This window comes from Propithecus coquereli, unplaced genomic scaffold (genome assembly GCF_000956105.1).
Source record: "Propithecus coquereli isolate 6110/MARCELLA unplaced genomic scaffold, Pcoq_1.0 Scaffold193, whole genome shotgun sequence".
Taxonomy (NCBI): domain Eukaryota; kingdom Metazoa; phylum Chordata; class Mammalia; order Primates; family Indriidae; genus Propithecus; species Propithecus coquereli.
This window is the reverse complement of record NW_012144190.1, coordinates 3,312,674-3,332,617: the sequence shown is the minus strand read 5'-3', so window position 1 is coordinate 3,332,617 and position 19,944 is coordinate 3,312,674. Positions and strand designations below refer to the sequence as shown.

The 19,944-nt window shown below is 58.0% G+C and overlaps 3 protein-coding genes across 4 annotated transcripts; 1 reads left to right on the top strand and 2 right to left on the bottom strand.

Annotated features, from left to right (window-relative positions):
* Positions 1-1,473: 1,473 nt before the first annotated feature.
* RPL18 (ribosomal protein L18) lies at positions 1,474-5,413 on the bottom strand. 2 transcript variants are annotated; one of them, XM_012643092.1, is made up of 7 exons: positions 5,127-5,413; positions 4,017-4,103; positions 3,560-3,667; positions 2,993-3,091; positions 2,316-2,439; positions 2,045-2,114; positions 1,474-1,587 (listed from the first exon to the last, which is right to left on the bottom strand). In XM_012643092.1, exons 1-7 carry the CDS (start codon positions 5,127-5,129, stop codon positions 1,512-1,514), a joined length of 567 nt encoding a protein of 188 aa, XP_012498546.1. In that variant the 5' UTR covers positions 5,130-5,413; the 3' UTR covers positions 1,474-1,511. The 2 variants fall into 2 exon arrangements, with proteins under 2 accessions (XP_012498546.1, XP_012498547.1); XM_012643093.1 differs by lacking the exon at positions 4,017-4,103.
* Positions 5,328-13,643, top strand: SPHK2 (sphingosine kinase 2). The gene is made up of 7 exons (XM_012643090.1): positions 5,328-5,542; positions 6,533-6,684; positions 9,621-10,092; positions 10,908-11,057; positions 11,175-11,269; positions 11,356-11,471; positions 11,913-13,643. Exons 2-7 carry the CDS (start codon positions 6,646-6,648, stop codon positions 13,009-13,011), a joined length of 1,971 nt encoding a protein of 656 aa, XP_012498544.1. The 5' UTR covers positions 5,328-5,542; positions 6,533-6,645; the 3' UTR covers positions 13,012-13,643.
* Positions 13,644-13,788: 145 nt separating this feature from the next.
* On the bottom strand, positions 13,789-19,638 carry DBP (D site of albumin promoter (albumin D-box) binding protein). Its single transcript, XM_012643091.1, has 4 exons — positions 18,945-19,638; positions 17,632-18,042; positions 15,818-16,029; positions 13,789-14,282 (listed from the first exon to the last, which is right to left on the bottom strand). Exons 1-4 carry the CDS (start codon positions 19,081-19,083, stop codon positions 14,067-14,069), a joined length of 978 nt encoding a protein of 325 aa, XP_012498545.1. The 5' UTR covers positions 19,084-19,638; the 3' UTR covers positions 13,789-14,066.
* Positions 19,639-19,944: the final 306 nt, after the last annotated feature.

The following is a 19,944-nucleotide window of genomic DNA, read 5'->3' as shown; positions in this document are numbered from 1 at the left end:
TCCAGGCCACGGACTGTCTGCCTGTCTCCACTCAAATGTCCCTAACTAAAGGCTGCCTGTTTGCCCCTGGTCAACAGCAAGACTGATTCTTTCTGTCTGGCAAACACCGATGGCTTTTGACTGACAATGAGGATCTGACAGCTGTCCTGGCTGAATCTGTCTGTCTGGGTGAGTTTGGGGCCAGCCAGCCGGTAGTCTCAGCAGCTCTCACAGGCAGACTCTCCGGGACATGTTCCCATCGTGCCTGCCCTCTCAGCCTTGGAGGAACTAGCTCCAGCCTGAAGTCTCGGCGACCTCTCCTCTGCCCCGTCAACCAGGAACACTGCTCCCTGGACCCTCGCCCTCCGCAGGCTGCGGCAGTGGAGGGTGACGTGCTCTGTGAGGGGTTTCATCACCACAGAACTGGCCCGCGATCTCGACAGCCCATCTTGGTTTAAGGGCACTAACCAGGCCCTGTCCCCCAGGTGGCCGCCCAGCCTGTGCCCCAGCCCTTGGAGCTGTTTCGGGCTGGCCTCTGATCTGTGCCCAGCCCTGGCCAAGCTGACCCCAGCCTGGATTTCTGCCTGAACCCTGCCTGCCAGCTGCCTGCCCACTTTTTGGACAGGGGCCACTCTATATCCCGTCCTGTCTCCCTCCCAAGCCTTAGCTGAGGTTCTTAACCCAACCTCAGGACTCTGGAGCCAATTCCTGCAAACCGGCAGCTCCTCCTTCCAATCCCAGCAACCCAGGTGCTGCCTTCCTCCCGGCTACAGCGAGGAGCCCTGCAAAGAGAAGGAAGTAGGGCCAGGCTGGTCGCTGCAGGCCCCATCCGCATACCCGCTGTTCCCTGTGCCTCCATCCCGTCCTTGCTTCCCTTGCCTTTTCAGAGGTGAGTTCCAGGTGCTGGAAACATCCAGCTTTTACTTCTGTGGCTCTTCTGGCCCTCTTGCCTCATTTATCGTACTGCCTGGGATCCGGGGAACTCAGCCCCTTGTGTAAACACAGCAGGGCTGGGAGGACTGACCAGCTCAGGTCTCTGGGAGGCCAGGGGCGCGGCTCCGGGAACACACATCCACTGGGCACTGGGCCAGGGGCCTACTGCCCGCCCCCTCTACCCTTCCCTGTCCAAGCCCTGCCTGCCCTCCCTAGGGACAGGGAAAGGTGCCTGGTCCTTTAATGGGGGGCGGGGCAGGATTGACCCAAGAAGGAAGCAGGTGTGGGAACACCTGACACCTGGCTCTCAGGGAGGAGGCAGGGCTCTGATCCCAGGGGCCAGCAAAGGTCCAACAGGTGTGGCGAGGTCCAGACACCGTGCAAGTGCAGGACCCACCAGAGGGTGCTTTCAGGCGGAGCCCCAGGGGTGGGGGCTGCTGCTCTCAAAGTCTGGTCTTCACTGGCCACTGGTGCGGCTGGCAGTCCCCAAACCAAATGCATTCTCGCCCGCAGGAGCCAATCCCCCAACCCAACGCCCCAAAACACACAGAAGGCCATCAACATCCACAATCTTTTTAATAAGCAAATGGGGTCCAGGGTTAGTTTTTGTAGCCTCGGCTGGCCCGTCGGCCTCTGGCGCGCTCGAACTTCCGGCCCTTGGAGCGGACATAGGGTCTGTGGGGAAGAGAGAGGTGCCCATCATACAGATGCAGACAGGGTGGCGGGCAGGACTCAGCAGTGACGCTTGCGCTAAGGAAGCAGCAAGGGCGCCTTGCTCAGCCTGAGAAGGCCGTCAGCTGCTGCAAAAGCTTGGCAGTGCAGGCAGCCACAATGCCAAGAAGGGCTGACGAAGAGTCTGCCCAGGACCTGGAGGGTCCCAATCTGAGCACCACGCAGGGCTGGGGAAAATGCAGGCTACAGGTTCCCCCAGGATGTCCGGCCCCAGAGAGCCTGTATTTTAACGCTATCGGCCCAGGGAGCTGAATTGCACTCTAAGCTGAGCTGAAGGAAAAACTGGGCAAGACGAGGCGGTAGGGAGTTCTAGGAGGCCCAAGGCTGACTGGTATGAGGAACAGAAGCAGCTGGAAGGGTGGCCAAGCCTGGACCTGCAGGATAGGGTTCTGATACTCACTTGGTGTGGCTGTGCGGGGTTCCTGGGGCCTTGCCGAAATGCCGGTACACCTCTCGGCCCTTTCGAGGACCTGGGGAGGGGAACACTGGGTGAGACGGGGACCTGGCACCCAGCTCCTGCAGGAAGCCTCTCTCCAACTGACCCTCACAGGGCGGAGAATGATTCGGGGTGGGAGATGGGGTGTGTGACCTCCTAGACATGGGAGGGGAAAGGCTGCCAGAAGCCACACAGCTCAGTGACCCCCCAATGGGAACCACTAAGCATCACTCACCAGAAAGCAGGACGGTGCCACGGCCCTTGGGGGAGTCCAAGGCCAGCTGGTCGAAGGTGAGGATCTTGCCCCCGGCCTTGAGGATGCGGCTGCGGGCCCGGCTGCTCACGCGCAGTGCACACACCTGGGGGGACAGGGCAGGTGGGATGAGAACCCCTGCATGGCCACCCAGGACTGCTGGGACTCATCACCCACCATGCTCGCTGGCTGCTTGCTGGCCCCGACACCACCACCGTTTACTACCAGGAGCTCCCTGGGTTAACAGCAGCTGTTCTTAACCCTTCAGATCTAGAAACTCCTTTAAAACCCCAACTCTAAGTGTTATTCTGTATAAAAAAACTTGGACAAAAAAAGATTAAGGACATATTCAGGAATGACTATCAGGAATGGCTCAATCTATGTTTGAGCCCAGGCTGTCAGGCTCAAAAGCTAGCACTGTCCACAGTCTACAACAGGAACAGAGGCCTCACGCCATCGAGAATGCCAACAAACACCTGCATCCGATTCTAAAAGCCAGCCGGACACACATGATGCTTGTCTCATGAGAGAAGACAGAGGCTGAGGATGGACCACAAGCCACCACAGCACAGCAGGGCTCAGTCAGGTCTGCAGACTCTCCCCCTGGGCTTGTGCCCTCGACCCACCCCTGACAGCATCCAAGCCCCCACCCCACTCACCTTCAGTTTGGGCACCTCCTGAACCCGCACATCATCCGTTATGGTCCCCACCACCACAGCGGTCTTGTTTTCCCGACCAGGAAGCTTCATCTTCCGGATCTGGGAGGGGAGGGGAGGGGAGGGGAGGGGAGGATGTACATCATAAGTCCTGGTGTTTAAATCCAATCCCCCTGCTTCTGGCACTCCCAGAACCAGGATCGTTTTACCCCCTGAACAGGCTAAACCCACTCATACCACACCCCTCAAACTACAACAGGCCTCGTCTCACGTCTAACTTGGGAAAATCTCCAGACGAAAAATGCAAGCACAGACCGTTTAACATACCTTTCCTACAGAAGGCTTTTGACATGTAAAACTCCTGCTGTATGACTTGAAGCCTCAGGGCAGTCTCATAAAGCCACTTTGACCACCCCCCCTCACAATGAGAAGGAAACAAGGCCCAGAAGCCAAGCCAGTGGATGCTCAGATTGCTCCTGCAGAGCTCCAAGCCCACCCTCCCTCCCTTCCAGACAGACAAGACCCAGTGGCTCCCCAAGTCTTCCTATGCTGCCTGGACCAGCCACTCACCATCCGGGAAAGGGACAGAGGTGGCCGATTGGTGCGACTCATAAATAACCTCTTCAGCACAACCTGGTTGAAGGTGGAGTTGGTTCGTCTGGCCAGAAACCTGTATAGCTGGAGTAGGAAAAAGTTCCAAATGAGAACCTGGGACAGCCCACTTCTTACAACTTTCTAGTGAAAGGACAAACAAATGACGATTTGGGACAGAAGGATTTTATCACTTTCCCCCATCCCAGTGAACTCAAGGGAGAATGGGCCAGGTCCTTCCTGGCCAAGGACCCAGAAAGCCCCCTCCCTACTCCCAACTTGTACACAGCCCAGAGGCTAAAAACACTGAAACTCTGGGACAGAACCAGATGTGGGAGCCTGCCCTGCAGGCCCCTGGTACCAACACTAGAATGGAGGATCTGAAAGACACAGACCTGGGGTGACCCTACTCAAAGATCTCAGGCCCCAAACTCACCTTGACCAAAAGCCTTAGGTAAATATCCTGGCTCTTGGGCTCCTTGCGACGAACCTTTCGGTCCTTGTTGTGGCGGATATCAACTCCCTGCAGGGATGAAAGAGCAACCATGGACCCAGTTCTGAATCAGGCCATTTACCCCATAAATGTTCACAATTACTTGCCTCCCAGACTGAGCTGGGCCCCAAACTCTTGACACACCAGTTCAATTCCCAGGTCCACCACTGGGAGACCTTGGACCACAACTGACCCCTCCATAAAAAGGGGATATACAAAGCCTTCCCCACATAGCACACAGTACCTTGCAACACCTTAACAGAGTAGCCAAATTAAACAATAATGGCAACAGATCTTTGCATGCCGTACCTCCTTCAATCCAACAACTCTATGAGGTAGTTTGTTATCTCCACTTTAAAGTTGAGAAGCCCACCATTCCCACTACCTTCCCGCCCTACTTTTCCGAATAAATGAAGTTTTTTAGGTTGTGCTAGTAATTGTGAAAGACTATTTAAGCATTAATAGTTCCCACTTATTTAGCAGTTAGTTTGCAAGACCCTGTGAGGAGCACTTCCTGTTATTTCTTCCTAAACGCACAACTTACGAGAGAAGATTACTGAAACAACAGACACGGCAGCACAGGCCTGGAAAGCAACACAAAGTGCGCCGAGATCTGAGACTCTTAGGCCCGCCTGGCTCCAGAACCCGGGTACTTAACTCTCGACCCTGCCCCCAAGAATCCAACTTTCCAGACTAAGGAAGTGACAAGCAGCAAAGGCAAGTGGTTAACACTGGCTGCGGAGACAGCCATCTGGGTACGAATCCTGGTTCCGCCACTTCCTGGCTTCGTGACCCCAATCATATCACTCAGCCTCCCAGTACCTTAATTTGGTCATCTATTCAATGGAAACGATAATGTAAGCACACAAGAGGAGCCAGAAGCTGACTCTGATCCACTCCTGGTCTCCGGATCCCAGGATGAGCCCTGCGCCTCGGGAGTTGCCTCCTTTGGACACCCGCGGAACCCCTGCCTCCCTCCAGCATGCCCCCAGCCCGAGACTGCGTCGGATGGCGGCGGATGGTCAAGCCCTGAACGCCGCAAAGCGAGCTCACCATGATGGCGCCTCCTGCTCTGCCAGGTTCAGAAAGAGAGAACGGGTTCCGAATGGGCGGGGAAAGCCACCAGAGCGTGGCGCCGTCGTGACGACACAAGGGCGCGACACGCCGCTCTACCACTAATCTGGGCTTCTCTGTGGTGAATTGGATGACTGGCCAGACGGGCGACAACAGAATAGGGCGGCGAAACAACCAAAGAGGAAGAAGCGCAACGTCAAGGAGGGAGGGGCCAGCACGTCGGGGGCCTCTCTGGCCCTACCCGGCTCCTGTTCTCTATAGTTTTCCGGCAGAAAGTGATCTGGGAGCTAGAGAGATGCGTGGAGCCAGGCGGACTCGTCGCGCGGTGACGCTCTGGCCCCACGCCGACGGCCTCTCTGTGGCTCCCGGAGGACCCGGCGGGCCAAGTATTGGAGGTGAGGAGGCGGGGCTGCCAGGGCTAGTCCGGGCCTGGGAAAACTTCTGACCCCACGCGTTGGCGTTTCCTTATCAGGATCACCTCTGCCTTATCTCGCGCTGCACTTCCTAGGCGCAGCCGCAGCTTGGGAAGTCTTCCTTGAGGTCTAGCCCGAGATCTTCTTGCTGCAGCTCAGTTTGTAGCACGCTGTATTTAAACCTTTTTGGTTCAGCTTCTCCCCCTATCCCCAGACGGCTCTTCCCTGACCCTTCCTCAACCTCCTTCACCGGTGGGCTGCTTTTTCCAGCCACAAAGTTTCAACTGGCCCAGCAGTTTCGGTGTGAGGGATGTGCACGGTACTGTAGCTCAGAGAAGGCACACTGAGACCCAGGCTTGGGGGAGGGGGTACGGGTAAACAACTCTTGAAAAGGAAGAGAGACCTGGAGGGAAAGAGACAGTTTCAGAGAAGAGGAAGAATGGAGATTCACCGGGTGGGGGAAATGGAGGCCCGGGGGTGGAAAGGAGACCTAGAAAAAGGGGGGAGATGGAGACTCAGGGAGAAGTAGAGACATAGAAATATGGTGAGATGGGGCCTTGCCAGGCTGTGACCAAATTCAAATCCTGGCTCTGCTACTTACAAATGCTGTGACCTTAGTCAAGCCACTTAACTTCTCTGTGCTCTTGGACAAATCACTTAACCTCTCTGGGCCTTACTTTCCTTATCTACAAAAAGGTATAATAATAGGCCTAGCATGTAGGATATTTTTCAGGATTATGTAAGTTAATAAAAGTGCTTAGGTCAGTGCTTTGCACATAATAAAAGCTCGATGAAAAGGAGCCCTCACTCCTATTATTAGCACTTATTGGGTAAAACAAGATGGACTGGGCGGGGCAGCGATAAAGCTGACCTCTTTTTTCCCTTGTCTCTTGGTCCTCAGGCACATTGAGCCTGTCAGGGCCTCCTGCAGTTGGCTCTCAATGCTCCTACTCATTTACCTCTCCTCCACAGAGCCAAAGGCCAGGCCTGGACAGTGAAGCCTAACTCCTTGCCTGTACCACCCTCCTGTGGCATAAGACCCAGGGCCTGGGTCCTGCTGATGTAGCAGAGCAGAGAGCCAGCAGATGAATGGACACCTTGAAGCAGAGGAACAGCAGGACCAGGTAAGGGTCCATCTGAAAGCCAAGATCATCATACTGTGGGAACACCTCATCTGAGGGCCTTCTGTCTGTGATCTCAGATCTTCTCTCTCTGTTTCACAGACAGGCCGCTGAGGTGGAGAATTGAGGGCTCGCCAGAGGTCACACAGCCAGTCTTTCCCCCTTCTTTTCCTCCTCCTCCTTCCTGTTCCCTCGTTTCTGTGACTTGGTCTCTGTGTTTGAGTCTTAGCCTCTTTGGTCAGTGTCCCTGCCTTTTTTTCCCCCGGGGTCCCAAGCTTGGTGTGTCCCTGTCTTGATCTCTTTCTCTCTGCATCACCTTGGCACATATTATCTGGTGCTTCTGCTACTGTGCGTTGGATGCATGTTACATTGTTTGGCAATAAATGAACTTCTTCCTACATTTGTCTCTTTCTAGTGACCTATGTCCCTATCTCCTTCTCTCTTTGCAATTTTGTCTGTTTCTAGATCTCCTAATATAGCCTTACCTTATTTTCTTTCAGTTTCACCGTGTTTTTGCTTCTGTGTGTCTGTCAACATCTTCACTTTTTTGTCTCAGTTCCTCTCAGCCTCTGGGCTTCCAACATTCTCTCCCTCCCTTCCCCTTAATCTAAAGGTCTGTGGTAGATACTGTCCCCCTCTCCCTTTGTGTCTCTGACTTGCCATGTGACTGGGTCATTCACTGGGCTGATGTTTATCTCATGCTGCCTCCAGGCTGGTTTGAGCCTAAGGTAAATAGCTTATAAATGAATGAAACTCTTCTCCCTGGTTTTCATTCCAGAACTGTCTGTCTCCATCTGTCCCTTTGTCTGTCATTTTCTGGGTTTTCTTGTGTCCTTACCTTGCACATTCTCAATCCCACTGTTTTGGTCTTTTTGTCTATATATCTCTGCTTTTCTCTGTGTCTCTGATTCAGTCTGTAACTGTCTGAAAAATGAACACTTACGTCTTTCTCTGTCTCTCCCCCCCAACTCTCTTATTGCCTCTGACCCTGCTTCTTTGGGTCTCTGTCTTTTACTAACTCCCTTAGCATGTCTCTGGGCCTTTGTTACTTGTGGTATAGTCTCTGCCTCTGCAGTTAAGGACTTCCTCCCCCACGCCTCTTTTCTTTCATGAACGCAATGGATGGGACAGGCCCACTTGCTCTCAACAAAGATGGCGGCAATAGCGCCGCGACGCCGTCTCTGCTGCGTGTGTGCCCTTACCTGCGATGGCGCCCGGTCTCGCTAAGCGCGATGCCCCGCCCAGTTCTCGGGCTCTCCCGCGGCTGACCCCTGCGCCAAGCTCGCGAGTTGGCTGGCCCCGCCCCCCTCGTGCTCTTATTGGTGTGACTCAGGCGAGTCGCGCGGCCATTGGCTGGGCCGATGCACACCCTCCTCCCACCCCTAGGTCTAATGGGGGCGATTGGTGCTGACTTGAGGGGCCGCCTGGAGGAGGACCTGGCGTGTGAGGAGGGTGCGGGGGTCGGTGCAGGGACCAGAGTCGGGGGACTGAGGGGTCGAGAGGAACAGAGACGCAAGCCCGGGACCGGGATACCAGGGGTGGGAGATGGAAATGGAAAATGAGGACCGGGACTGAGGGATCCAGGGATGGAAACCCAGGCCTGGGACTGGGTTCTGGAAATAGAGTGGGAATGGAGGCTCGGGACCGAGGGACGCAGGCACAAAGACTCAGGCCTATGGATTGGGAACCAATGGATGGTGACCCAGGCCCAGGTCTCGGGTACCCGGGAACAGAGACCCAGGCCCAGGACTGGAGGACATCTAGGGCTCTGTGCTTGAGCCTGATTTGAGGTTCCCATAAGGGGCCAGTGCAAGTCATCAGACACCCTGGGCCTGCAGGAGCCACCCAGGGCAGTGGGGCAGAGGTAGTTCTGGAGGGTGAGTCCACAGATGGGGGTGTGTTTGGGCTGCTCTGGGCCTGCGGAAGGTGAGGGGCAGGACTGGCAGGTGGCTGGGTGGGGCAGTGAGGAATAAAGGTGAACAGAAAGGAGGAGGAGGAGGAGGCAGAAGCTGGGCAGAGGGCAGGGGGAGGGAAGGGACCTCAGTCCCTGCTCCTACCCGCCCCTGGAGAGCAGGCGGCCAGACACCCAGGTCAGTGCTCAGGGACCAGCTCTTGGCCCCTGCCCCTTGCAGGTGCTTGTATGTGGCTCCTCTCTGACCCCTCAGTCCCTCTGTGTCACATCCCTTCTCTCCAGCTGTCCACATCTTTGCCTCCTGCCTCTCCTACCTGTTCTCCCTCTGTCTGTTGCCTTTCTCATTGTAGTGAGAAACTCTTACTCTCCTAAGTATCTTTCAGCGTTCTGGATTTCATCTTAATGAAGCTGTTTGTCTCCTCTCAGTGTTTCTCTGGCTCTCAGACCTTATCCTTCCCTTGTTTGTGTCTGAGAGTCTAGCTGTTTACTCTCTGCACCTGGGGGTGACTCCCTGTGTGGGGTGTCTTTCTCAGTCGTTGCATGTCTATTTCTGTGTATGTCTCCACTGTCCAATCCTCCTCCTGTGCCTTATTTTTCCCCAAAGCCCTTGTCGTCACCCAACACACTATATATTTTACTCCTTTATCTTGCTTTTCTGTTTTCTGATTAGCATATAAACCCCATGAAGGCAGGGATTTTTGTCTGGTTTGTTCCCTGCTGTATTTGCAGGGCCACTAGCATCATGATTGCACACAGAGGGAACTGAATCATTATTTGGAGAATAAATGAATGAACGTTTGCCTGCCTGGGTCTCTGGGCCCTTCAGGATGCTGGCCTTCCTGCCCAGTTGACCTCTGCCCCACATCCTCAGGATCTCCCCGCACTTGTCTGGGCCTGTGTATCTCTGGTGCTCCGATATCACCTGCCACCGCCCGTCATCGTCTCCTTCTGTCCACAGGCCCTGCCCCTCCTCGCACCTGCCATGGGGGTCCTGGACTCTGACCCCTGCCCTCTTCCCTTCCCACAGAAGCCGGACCAGGAGCTGACTGGGAGCTGGGGCCACAGGCCTAGGAGCACCCTGGACAGGGCTGAGGCCATGGCCCCGCCACCACCACCCTTGGCTGCCAGCACCCCGCTCCTACATGGCGAGTTTGGCTCCTACCCAGCCCGTGGCCCACGCTTCGCCCTCACCCTCACATCACAGGCCCTGCACATACAGCGGCTGCGCCCAAAACCTGAAGCCCGGCCCCGTGGTGGCCTGGTCCCACTGGCTGAGGTCTCAGGCTGCTGCACCCTGCGAAGCCGCAGCCCCTCAGACTCAGCAGCCTACTTCTGCGTCTACACCTACCCTCGGGGCCGGCGTGGGGGCCGGCGCAGAGCCACCCGCACCTTCCGGGCAGATGGGGCAGCCACCTACGAAGAGAATCGTGCTGAGGCCCAGCGCTGGGCCACTGCCCTCACATGTCTGCTCCGAGGACTGCCGCTGCCTGGGGATGGGGGTGAGGTTCTGGGCAGTCGCTCTTGTCCTCGGGCCACCTTGGTGTCTCTGCAGAACTCCCCTGTGGGCATCTCTGTCTCTATTTTTGTGTGTGTCTGTCTATGTCATATATTTCTCTGGGTCCACAGAAAGAGTGATACACAGACAGGGATGGGCTACAAAAGGAACAAAAACACAGGCAGAGAAAATGATTCATAGCTGCTGCTCTCTAGCTAGATTTCTGTCTCTGTACCCTACCCACTTCCACGGGTCTTGACAACAGGAGCCATCAGAGGCTCCTGGCTGGTGAGAACAGCAAGCTGAGACATGATCAGTACCCACCCAGAGTGATGGGTGCCAATAGTGGCCTCCTAGGGCATCTCAGGGGCCCAGAGGTGGCTCTAATCCAGCCTGTGGAGGGTCAGAGAAGGCTTTTAGACAGAGCTTCCCGCCCCCCAGGGTCCTCAACTGATAAAGGTTGGAGGCTCTCATGAGCCTTGGTCCTCCAAGGTCCTGCCGGCTGCTTGGGGCCCCTACATGGTACAGTGAGGGGTGGAGGAACCTGATCCTGAAGAAAGCGAGAAACAGCTTCTGTATCCTCCCACGTGGATCCAAAGGGCATTTGGTTTCACGTCCAAGCTCTGCCTTTGTCTCAGCACCTGGGAGGTGGGGCTGCATACCTGGGCCTGGCCCCCAGGAGAGGGCTGGGAGAGGAAAACTCCCAACAGGCTCCAGGTGCCAGCCCTCCCATTCCTTTGGGGGCTGTTGGAGGGGATTATTTCCAAGGTGAGGGACCCAGGGTCTCTGGCCTCTGTAGACCCTACCCTCTCTCCGCAGAGATCACTCCTGAGCTTCTGCCAAGGCCACCCCGGTTGCTCCTGCTGGTCAATCCCTTTGGAGGGCGGGGCCTGGCCTGGCAGTGGTGTAAGAACCATGTGCTGCCCATGATCTCTGAAGCTGGGCTATCCTTCAACCTCATACAGACAGGTAAGGGGCCAGGGACTAGGACTCCTGAGTCCTAGGGAGCAAAGTGGTGGGTGGGACTCCGGGGTCTTGGAGGGGTGGGTGGGACAGCCTGCCTAACTGCCTGGTTTCCCACATTAGAACGACAGAACCACGCCCGGGAGCTGGTCCAGGGGCTGAGCCTGAGTGAGTGGGACGGCATCGTCACTGTCTCAGGAGATGGGCTGCTCTATGAGGTAGAGCAGGAGTACCGTTGCCCTGAGTCCTGGGGGACTGCCCAGCCTGGGACCAGGACCCAGGCATCTGGTCTCCCACCCTCCAGGTGCTGAATGGGCTCCTAGATCGCCCCGACTGGGAGGAGGCTGTGAAGATGCCCGTGGGTATTCTCCCTTGCGGCTCGGGCAATGCGCTGGCTGGAGCAGTGAACCAGCGTGGGGGGTAGGTTGGGGGCTCCTGCTGAGGAGGCTGAGGATAGCATGAGGGGAGGGATGAGCCCTCCTGGGTAACAGGGACCTCCACCTCTCCCCCTCAGGCAAGTAAGCCAGTCTGGTTGCAGGATGCTCTGCCCCCAAGTCCTGGGCATTTTTACCTGGCATGCCCCCAGCCATATCCCTAGAGTCTAGAACTGGGCTTGGCACACGGAGGGCACTCAATGAATATTTATGGAATGAAAGAACTGACAGGGGGACTGGCCCAGTAAAAAGAGTCTACCTGGAGGTGGCCACCAGCTGTGGTGGGGCCCTTGGGGCCCTGGCCTCCCTAGTCCCAGCCCATCTGCTTCCCTGCCTGCCTGTGTCTATCTGCCCCTGCCCTGCGTTCTGCTCTCACCCAAGCCCATCTGCTCTTTCCCACTGTGTCTGTCTTTCTTTGACTGTGAAGGTTTGAGCCAGCCCTGGGTCTCGACTTGCTGCTCAACTGCTCACTGCTGCTCTGCCGGGGTGGGAGCCACCCGCTGGACCTGCTGTCCGTGACACTGGCCTCGGGCTCCCGCTGTTTCTCCTTCCTGGCTGTGGCCTGGGGCTTTGTGTCGGATGTGGATATCCAGAGTGAGCGCTTCAGGGCCCTGGGTAGTGCCCGCTTCACCCTAGGCACAGTGCTGGGCCTCGCGACATTGCACACCTACCGCGGACGCCTCTCCTACCTCCCTGCCACTGGGGAGACTGCCTCACCCACCCCCACCCACGGCCTGCCAAGAGCCAAGTCAGAGCTGACCCTGGCCCCAGACTCAGCCCCGCCCATGGCCCACTCACCCTTGCATCGATCAGTGTCTGACCTGCCCCTGCCCCTGCCCCTGCCCCAGTCTGCCCTGGCCTCCCCTGGCTCACCTGAACCTCTGCCCATCTTGTCCCTCAATGGTGGGGGCCCAGAGCTGGCCGGAGACTGGGGTGGGGCTGGGGATGCTCCTCTGTCCCCAGATCCACTGCTGTCCTCACCTCCAGGCTCTCCCAAGGCAGCTCTACTCTCACCTATTGCTGAGGGGCCCCCAGAAATTCCCCCATCCTCTGGGCTCCCACCTCCCACCCCTGATGCCCCGATAGCAGTGTCTACCTGGGGCCCACCTGACCACCTGCTGCCTCCACTGGGCACCCCACTGCCCCCAGACTGGGTGACCGTGGAGGGGGACTTTGTGCTCATGTTGGCTATCTCTCCCAGCCACCTGGGCGCTGACATGGTGGCGGCTCCCCACGCACGCTTTGATGATGGCCTGGTGCACCTGTGCTGGGTGCGAAGTGGCATCTCGCGGGCCGCACTGCTGCGCCTTTTCCTGGCTATGGAGCATGGTAGCCACTTCAGCCTGGGCTGTCCGCAGCTGGGCTACGCTGCGGCCCGTGCCTTCCGCCTTGAGCCGCTCACTCCTCGCGGTGTGCTCACGGTGGACGGGGAGCAGGTGGAGTATGGGCCGCTGCAGGCACAGATGCATCCTGGCCTCGCTACTCTGCTCACTGGGCCTCCTGGCTGCACTGGGCGGGAGCCCTGAACCCAACCAAACTCGGAACCCGCCGGGGGCGGGGCCTACATTCCAAGGGGGCGGAGCCTGAGCTAGGGCGTAAGGCCTGGCTGCCAAATTTGGGGCGGTGGCCCTATCTCAGGATTGCGCCCGCCTTCAGGGGACCCGACGTGAAGCTGGACAGTGGTCTGAGTTCCAGGCGGTGGGTGTCGTCATAGTTAGAGAGAAATGGGCTCGTCCCCCGGTTAGTGCCTGACCGAGAGGGTGGGGCCTGGCGTCTGAGCTTTGGCCGCCCCTAAGCAAGCCCTGACCCCCGCGTCCGGCTCGTTGAAGGCCAGGGCGGCTGAGGGCGGAGCCTGTCTTACGCGCCGCCCATTGACGGTGCCTGGAATGTACGAGGCCGGGGGAGGCCTTAGTTAATTGCCAGTCAGGGCCCGGGTCTCGCCCTATCCACTCCGGTGCCTCCACTTAACTGGCCAATCAGCCCAGGAGGGGCAGGTTCCCCGGGGCCGGCGCTCGGATTTGCACTAATGTTCCTCTCTCCGCGGGTGGGGGTGAGGAAATTCATATCTCTTGTTCTGTCTCATGTGCGTCCCCCCTCCCCAATCTAAAAAGCAATTGAAAAGGTCTATGCAATAAAGGCAGTCGCTTCATTCCTCCCAGACCTTCTGCCCTTCCTACATCTGACAGCAGCGCCTGCCTTTTATGGACAGCAGCCCGGATCTGCCCACGGGCTGTAGCCAGTATGACCTGCTGGCCTTGAACCCGGGCCAGGGAGCTGCCTCCTCCTCCACAACAGCTGGCTCGGGGGTTCTCAAGATTTATTCAGGATCGTGTTAACGGAGGCGTGGAAGGGTGGGGTCCCCGACGTGCCGGGGGCACACATAGACTACCCTCCCCGCCCCCTCGAGGGAGGGGGGAGGCTTGCTTTTTCTTAAAAATATAAATGTATTTATCTGCATCACGTCCCTGGGGCACCCAGCTGGCTGGCCCGTGGGGCACAGGGCAGGGAGGGAACAGGGTGTCAGGGAGCAAGTCTGAGAGAGGTGGAGGAGACCTCCACCAGGTAGGAGTCGGGGGCGGCTTCACAGGGCTCCGTGCTGAGCCTGGTAGCGGGACAGCACGGCGCGGTAGTGGGACAGCTCCTGGCGCACAGCTACCACCTCCTGCCGCAGCAGGGCGTTCTCCTTCTCCAGGAAGGCCGCCCGCACCGATATCTGGTTCTCCTTCAGCCGCCGGGCATCGCGGGACCGCTTGGCCGCCTCGTTGTTTTTGTACCGCCGGCTCCAATACTTCTCGTCCTAAGGGTGGAGGGGTGGTAGGGCACTGAGGTCCAGAGGAGCCCATGCCTCAGCGAGAGAGGGAGGAGCAGTTTCTAACAGACCCTCAGGACTGCTTCTTGCCCAGCACTGGGGCCTAAAGGATACTGGGTCTCTGCTGGGATAGGTACCCAAAGTTGTCTGCCCTAGTAGGCTCTGGTTGCTAGGGAGAGCAGGCCCCTAGCAACAGGCAAGGCATGAGATAGACCCCCACCCCAAGCAACTAGGCTCCAAGTCTCCACTGTGCAAAGCAGACCTCAGCCCTCCCCACTTACAAAGGGCCTGCCATTACCTCCTGGTTGCTAAGGGTGCTTGTTCCCTAGCAACAGGGCCTTCAGGGTCTGAGGGCTTCTCCCAATGAAAAGCACTGCCTTATATATCATTACCTTTCCAGATCCTGGTTGCTAAGGAAGGCTTAGGCCCCCTAGCGAGGGGGGTTGATGTCCCATAAAATCCAGAGCTGAGCCCCTTTTGACCTGGTTGCCAAGGCAAACTCATCCTTCCTCAGCAAACAAAAGTGAAGTCTAAGTGGTCCCAATGACTGTGGCCAAGCTCTGACCTGCTGGCCTTGAACTGAGGCCAGGAGCTGCCTCTTCCCCAACAGTACCTGGTTGATAGAAGAGTTGTTCCTTAGGAAAGGGGACTGTCCTGAGACTTCCCCAGAGGATTATACCTAGGTTCCTCCAATCCTGGAATTTGGTTATTCCTTAATAACAAGGACCACCTAGCGAATAGAGATGCTTCCCCCTCCCCATTTAATTAAAGCCTAGTTCCTGCTTGCCGGGGCAAATCCAGTCCCTAGCAACAGGGCCCTATAGCAGGAGAAACCACTAATCTAGATTTGGCTTCCAGGCCAGTCCTAGCTGCTTCAAGTAGCTGTGTCTTACACAAAGGCATGGCAAAGTGTTGTAAAAGAAGCCCAGGTACCTCTTGCAGGGGGAGACTCCAAAAATGGCAAGAACAGGAGGCTACAAAGATGCAGTGACTGCTGTAACCACCTCAAATCAGAATGTTGCCTGGGCTGCTAATGGGGAACCTGGGGCCTTCCACCAGTGAGAAGTCCAGGCCCAGGAAACAAGGCCTGGTGAGGCTGGCAAGGTCTGTACCTTAGGTAGATGCAAACACTCGAAGGATGCACCAAATCAGAGATCAAAGGCCCAGCCCCAGCCTGGCTGGGTGCTAAGGAGAGACAGTCCACAGGCCAATATGGAGCCTGAGGCCTGCCCATTGGGGGTTCTGGGTCCAAATGATAGGAGAAGCTCCAAGCCTGTACAACCAGGCCTAGACAGGCTGGCTGAGTCTGCACCCCACAGTGACACTGGGTTCATAAATCTCAGGCCAAAACTCCTGCCCCCTTGTGCCCCATGGCCAAGGAGGACTAATCCTTGGCTATAGGCCAGGAGAGGCTGAGAGCTAATCCCAATGAGAAGCCCAGGCCTGACTGTGAGAAAAGGCCCATCCCCGGCTGTGGGACCTGTCCCTGGCGAAGCCTGTGTCCTGCATCCGGTGGCACTTACCTTCTGCTCCTCTGGCACCTGGATTTTCCTTGCCTTCTTCATGATTGGCTGGGGCTTAAGCTCCTCCTCTGAGAAGCGATGCCTCCGAGGGTCAAAGGTCTCATGGCCAGGAATGCTTGACAGGGCAAGATCTGCTGGGTCCGGTTCAAAGGTCATCAGCACCTCCACCGTGTCTGGGTCCACAGGGCTGGGTGTGTCCCGAGAGGTTAGGCCTTGGGGAAACAGAATATGTCAGCTGAATGTGTATTTATTTTGGGGAGGAGTTCCCAGAAGCTATCCCCTGCCCAGGTTATCATATTCACCTCATCGATGGCCCTTCGGGGGCCTAGCATAAAGCCTGAGAAGGATTAACCTCCCCAGTATAAAATATGAAGGTTCCCTGAGCCATAAAGATGCTTAGACCTGGTGGAGCCAGCTCTACTTTTACAAACCGGCCCAGTCATAACCGACTTTCCCTAAGTAACACATAAGTCAGGGATATTGATTCTAAAACCTCAGGACTTCAGATTCACAGTGTGAGTTTCTTCTCACAGTCTACCCTGAATCCTACTCACTGAATCCATGACCAAAGTTTAGACCCTGGGCTGTTTAAAGAAAGGAATTTACCGCAATTAAGGATCTTAAGTTAGATTCTAAGAGATACTGGATCCGAAGGGTTAGGGAAGAGAAGCGGAAGCCGCTCTGGGGTTCCAGAAGGTTTGTTTAAAAGGAGGCGCCTGTGCCTTTAAGCGCGAGCTAGCTGGGGCCAGCTGAGGACACAGGTTCAGGGCCGAGTCACGTGCCGACGCCTGCTTTCCTACCCTCCCCGCCCCCCCAACCACGGGCGCCCTCACGTTCCCCCGGCCCCGCCCCCTCGCGCGTGACGGCGCGTGCGCAAAGCGCGGAGGAGGGAGGGGAGAACTCACGTGGCCTGGGAATGTGCGGCTGGGAAGAGGAGGGCCCTGGTTCTGCCCCAAAGTCGGAACAGGGGCAGGTGTGCCCAAGAATCCCAGACCTGTAGTCAGTCCCTGGAGACCCCAATATGACCGAAGGGGAACACTGTTCCTCCTGCTTCTTCCGGCCTCTTAGCTCCAACCTCGCAACCTCCAAAGGATCCCGACTCCCTGCTCTCTGGGGAGCCAAATCGTTTCCCTTGACCTTCTCCTCAGGCTCCCAAGCCCCTCGGCACTGGTACCCAGGATTCAGAGACCCCAGGCGCCTCCTCTCCCAGGAATGTAGGAAGCTGGGCCCTCGCCCCAACTGGTGGACCCAAGATCAAGATCCCTGACCTTCTCTCCTCTGGAGGACTTTGGGATCTGGGGCTGCAGAACTCCACACTGGGGGACCCAGGAACCCGGGCTGCCAGTCTCTCATGTCCTGGGTAAATAGAAGTCTGTGCCCAGCCCTCGCCTTCGCCTCGTAGAGGGCCTAGGAGTTCCGGTCTTATCTCAGTTCCACCGATTCTGGCCCCAGATTCTAGAGCCTAGTCCACTCCTCAGTAAATAACTCCAGTGTTCCTGGCCTCCAGTCCCAGCTCCACCAGAATCGGGACCCTTTGTCCCCATGTCACACAGAAAAATCCACAATTTATCTTCATTAAGCAAGCTTCCTACAATTTGGGGTTCCAAGTTTCTCCTCCTCTATGGATGCAGGAGACCAAGTCCCTGATCCATTAGCGGCCACAGATTCCAGCCCCCCGCCACGACATCTCTCATCAGAAGTATTCAGAATTCGGGCCACCAGCCCGAGTCCCACCGTCCCAGCCCCCGGCATCGCCCCGCCCCCGGAACCAAGCTCCGCCCAGTAAGGGACCCACCCCGCCCCCTTCGCCGCACCTGCGCGGTGGCCACCCGCGGCCCCGAGGGCAGCCCGGGCGGGGGCGTGCCCAGGCGAGGAGCGGGGGGAAGCTGAGCCGCAGGAGCCTGGCCCCGGGGAGGGTGCGGGCGTGCGCGCCGGCGAGGGCTCGGGCGACAGGCCACCGGGAGGCGGCGGGCTGGGCGGGAGCCCGTGCTCCAGCAGGAAGGCGTCCAGGTCCACGTACTCCACGTCGCCGAACGGCAGCGTACGCTCCCACAGCAGCGGCGCCAACAGGCCCGGGCCTGGCACAGCCCCCGGGCGCCCCCGTGGGGATCCGCCGCCCACCACCGCCCCAGCTGGGGCATCCGCCGGGCTCGCCGTCTCCAGGCCCGGCCCCGGGACTGTGGCTGCCGGCAGAGCCGCCTTGCGCTCCTTTTCCTTCAGGAGACCTGTGGCCCGGGAAAGACCGGGAGGGATGGGGGAGGGGATGGGTGGAGGAGATAGAGATGGAGACGAGACCCCGAGTCGGAGTTACGGGAGAAGGGGGCACAGAGACCCATACCGCGGAGATCCACAGAAAGAGGGGATGGGGTTCGGAGGGGAGAGACGGGAGAGGAAGGGCAAGGGCCCAGAGAGAGGAAGGGAGAGAGACCCAGAGGGAAAGAACGGAAACGAGGGCGCCAGAGACAGAGAGAGGTGGACAGAAACGCAGAAAGAGGAGGACAGAGATTCACAGAGCGATGGTGACACAGAAAGACCCAGAGAAAGAAGAATGGAAGTTCAGAAAGAGGAGACAGGGTAGGTGGAGAGTTGGGTAGGTGAGAGAAAAAAAATGACAGCTCTGTAACTCCTGTAATTACCACACCCCCACCCCTGCGCACTGTACCCCCCTTCTTCCCTCCCCCACAAGCTTGGGGGGCAGGAAGGGGCTCTTCCTGGGGCACATTCCTCATCCCTAGACTCCATGTGACCCCATGAGGTCCCGCCCAAGCCCGTGTCACCACCGTGTGAGCATTCGACACACCCCCTCCCTTCTCCCTGGACCCCAGGGGTCCACATTCTCAGACCAAAGGGAAGAGGACACTGGGGCCTAGACTGCTGTGCCCCCAGGGAGGAGGACGCTGGGGACCCGGATTCCTGGGTCCTCGGGACGGATGGGCTTCAGAGCCGGCACTTTCAGGTCCTGGGCGCTGAGGGATCTAAGAGCCTAAACACCTGAGTAATTGAGTAGCTAGCTAAAGATTGGGAAGGTGGACTTCCAATACATAGGAGGTGTCTGTGGAACCCCCAGCGCTTGAGTCCCTAAGGGAGTCGGGTATCTGAATTGGGTGAAGTGAGGGCTAGAACTCACAGCTGGCTGGCTCTTTGGGCTTGCTGGTCCCCTGCAGAAGGCTTCGCAGCCCAAGCAGCGCTCCCCCGCCAGGGGGGGCCCCGGCAGGGCCACCCAGCAGCAGGGGGGCCGGGGTCCTGTCGCTCACAGGCCGCGCCATCGCCGGGCACCTGCCCCCAGACTCACGGGCTCATGGAGAGGCGAAGGGCTGGCCTGCCAGTCACCGGCACACTCCAGTGGTTTGGGCCAGTGTGTGCCCAGGGGCGGGCGAGCGTAGCTTGCAAGCCTCCAGTATCCAGAACGCTGCAAATCCTAAGAGCGACGGGGATTTGCGGTCCTCGGTGCAGAAACGTGCAACTCACAAGGGTCCCAGGAGGTCATGCAGTCTAGGCGAGGGGGTGACCAAATCAAGCGGCCGGCTCTTTGCAGGGTGCACGGGGACACAAGGCGCTCCCTCTACAAGGTGGGCGAGCCTGGCTCTTGCAAAATCTGCAGCTCTCGAAAAGGAAGGCGCTTTGCAATCTGCACCAAGAGGTGTGCGCGGAGGGGAGGAGGAGGGGGCAGGAGGAGGCGGCTGCCTTGAGGCGTGGCCAAAGCAAACTTCTTTCGCGGAAAAAAAAAAATCCAAACCAAAACACCCGACGCCACAGCTCGCGCCCCTCCTCCCGGCCCCCGCCCGCGCCCGCCCTGGCCCCGCCCGCCTCTTGGGGCATGCACCCCTGCCGCGTGCCTCCCTCCGGCTGCAAGCACGGGCCAATCGTGTCTCGACCCCTTGAGACGCTCAGCCAATAGGACCCCTGGATCGGCCAAGGCCCGCGAGGGCGCGTGAGGGGCTCAGCGCGTGAAGTTGCCTTGCCTTTCGGAGGGAGGCGGGACACTGACCTACATTTGCCCAATGGGTGGCCGTGCTGGGGGCGGGACCGTGACCCAGTTCGGGCCAATGAGGCAGGCAGGAGGGGGAAGCACATGGCTCTGCGCGTGCTGCCTGATTGCGGGGGGCGGGGGGAGAGGCTGGAGAGGA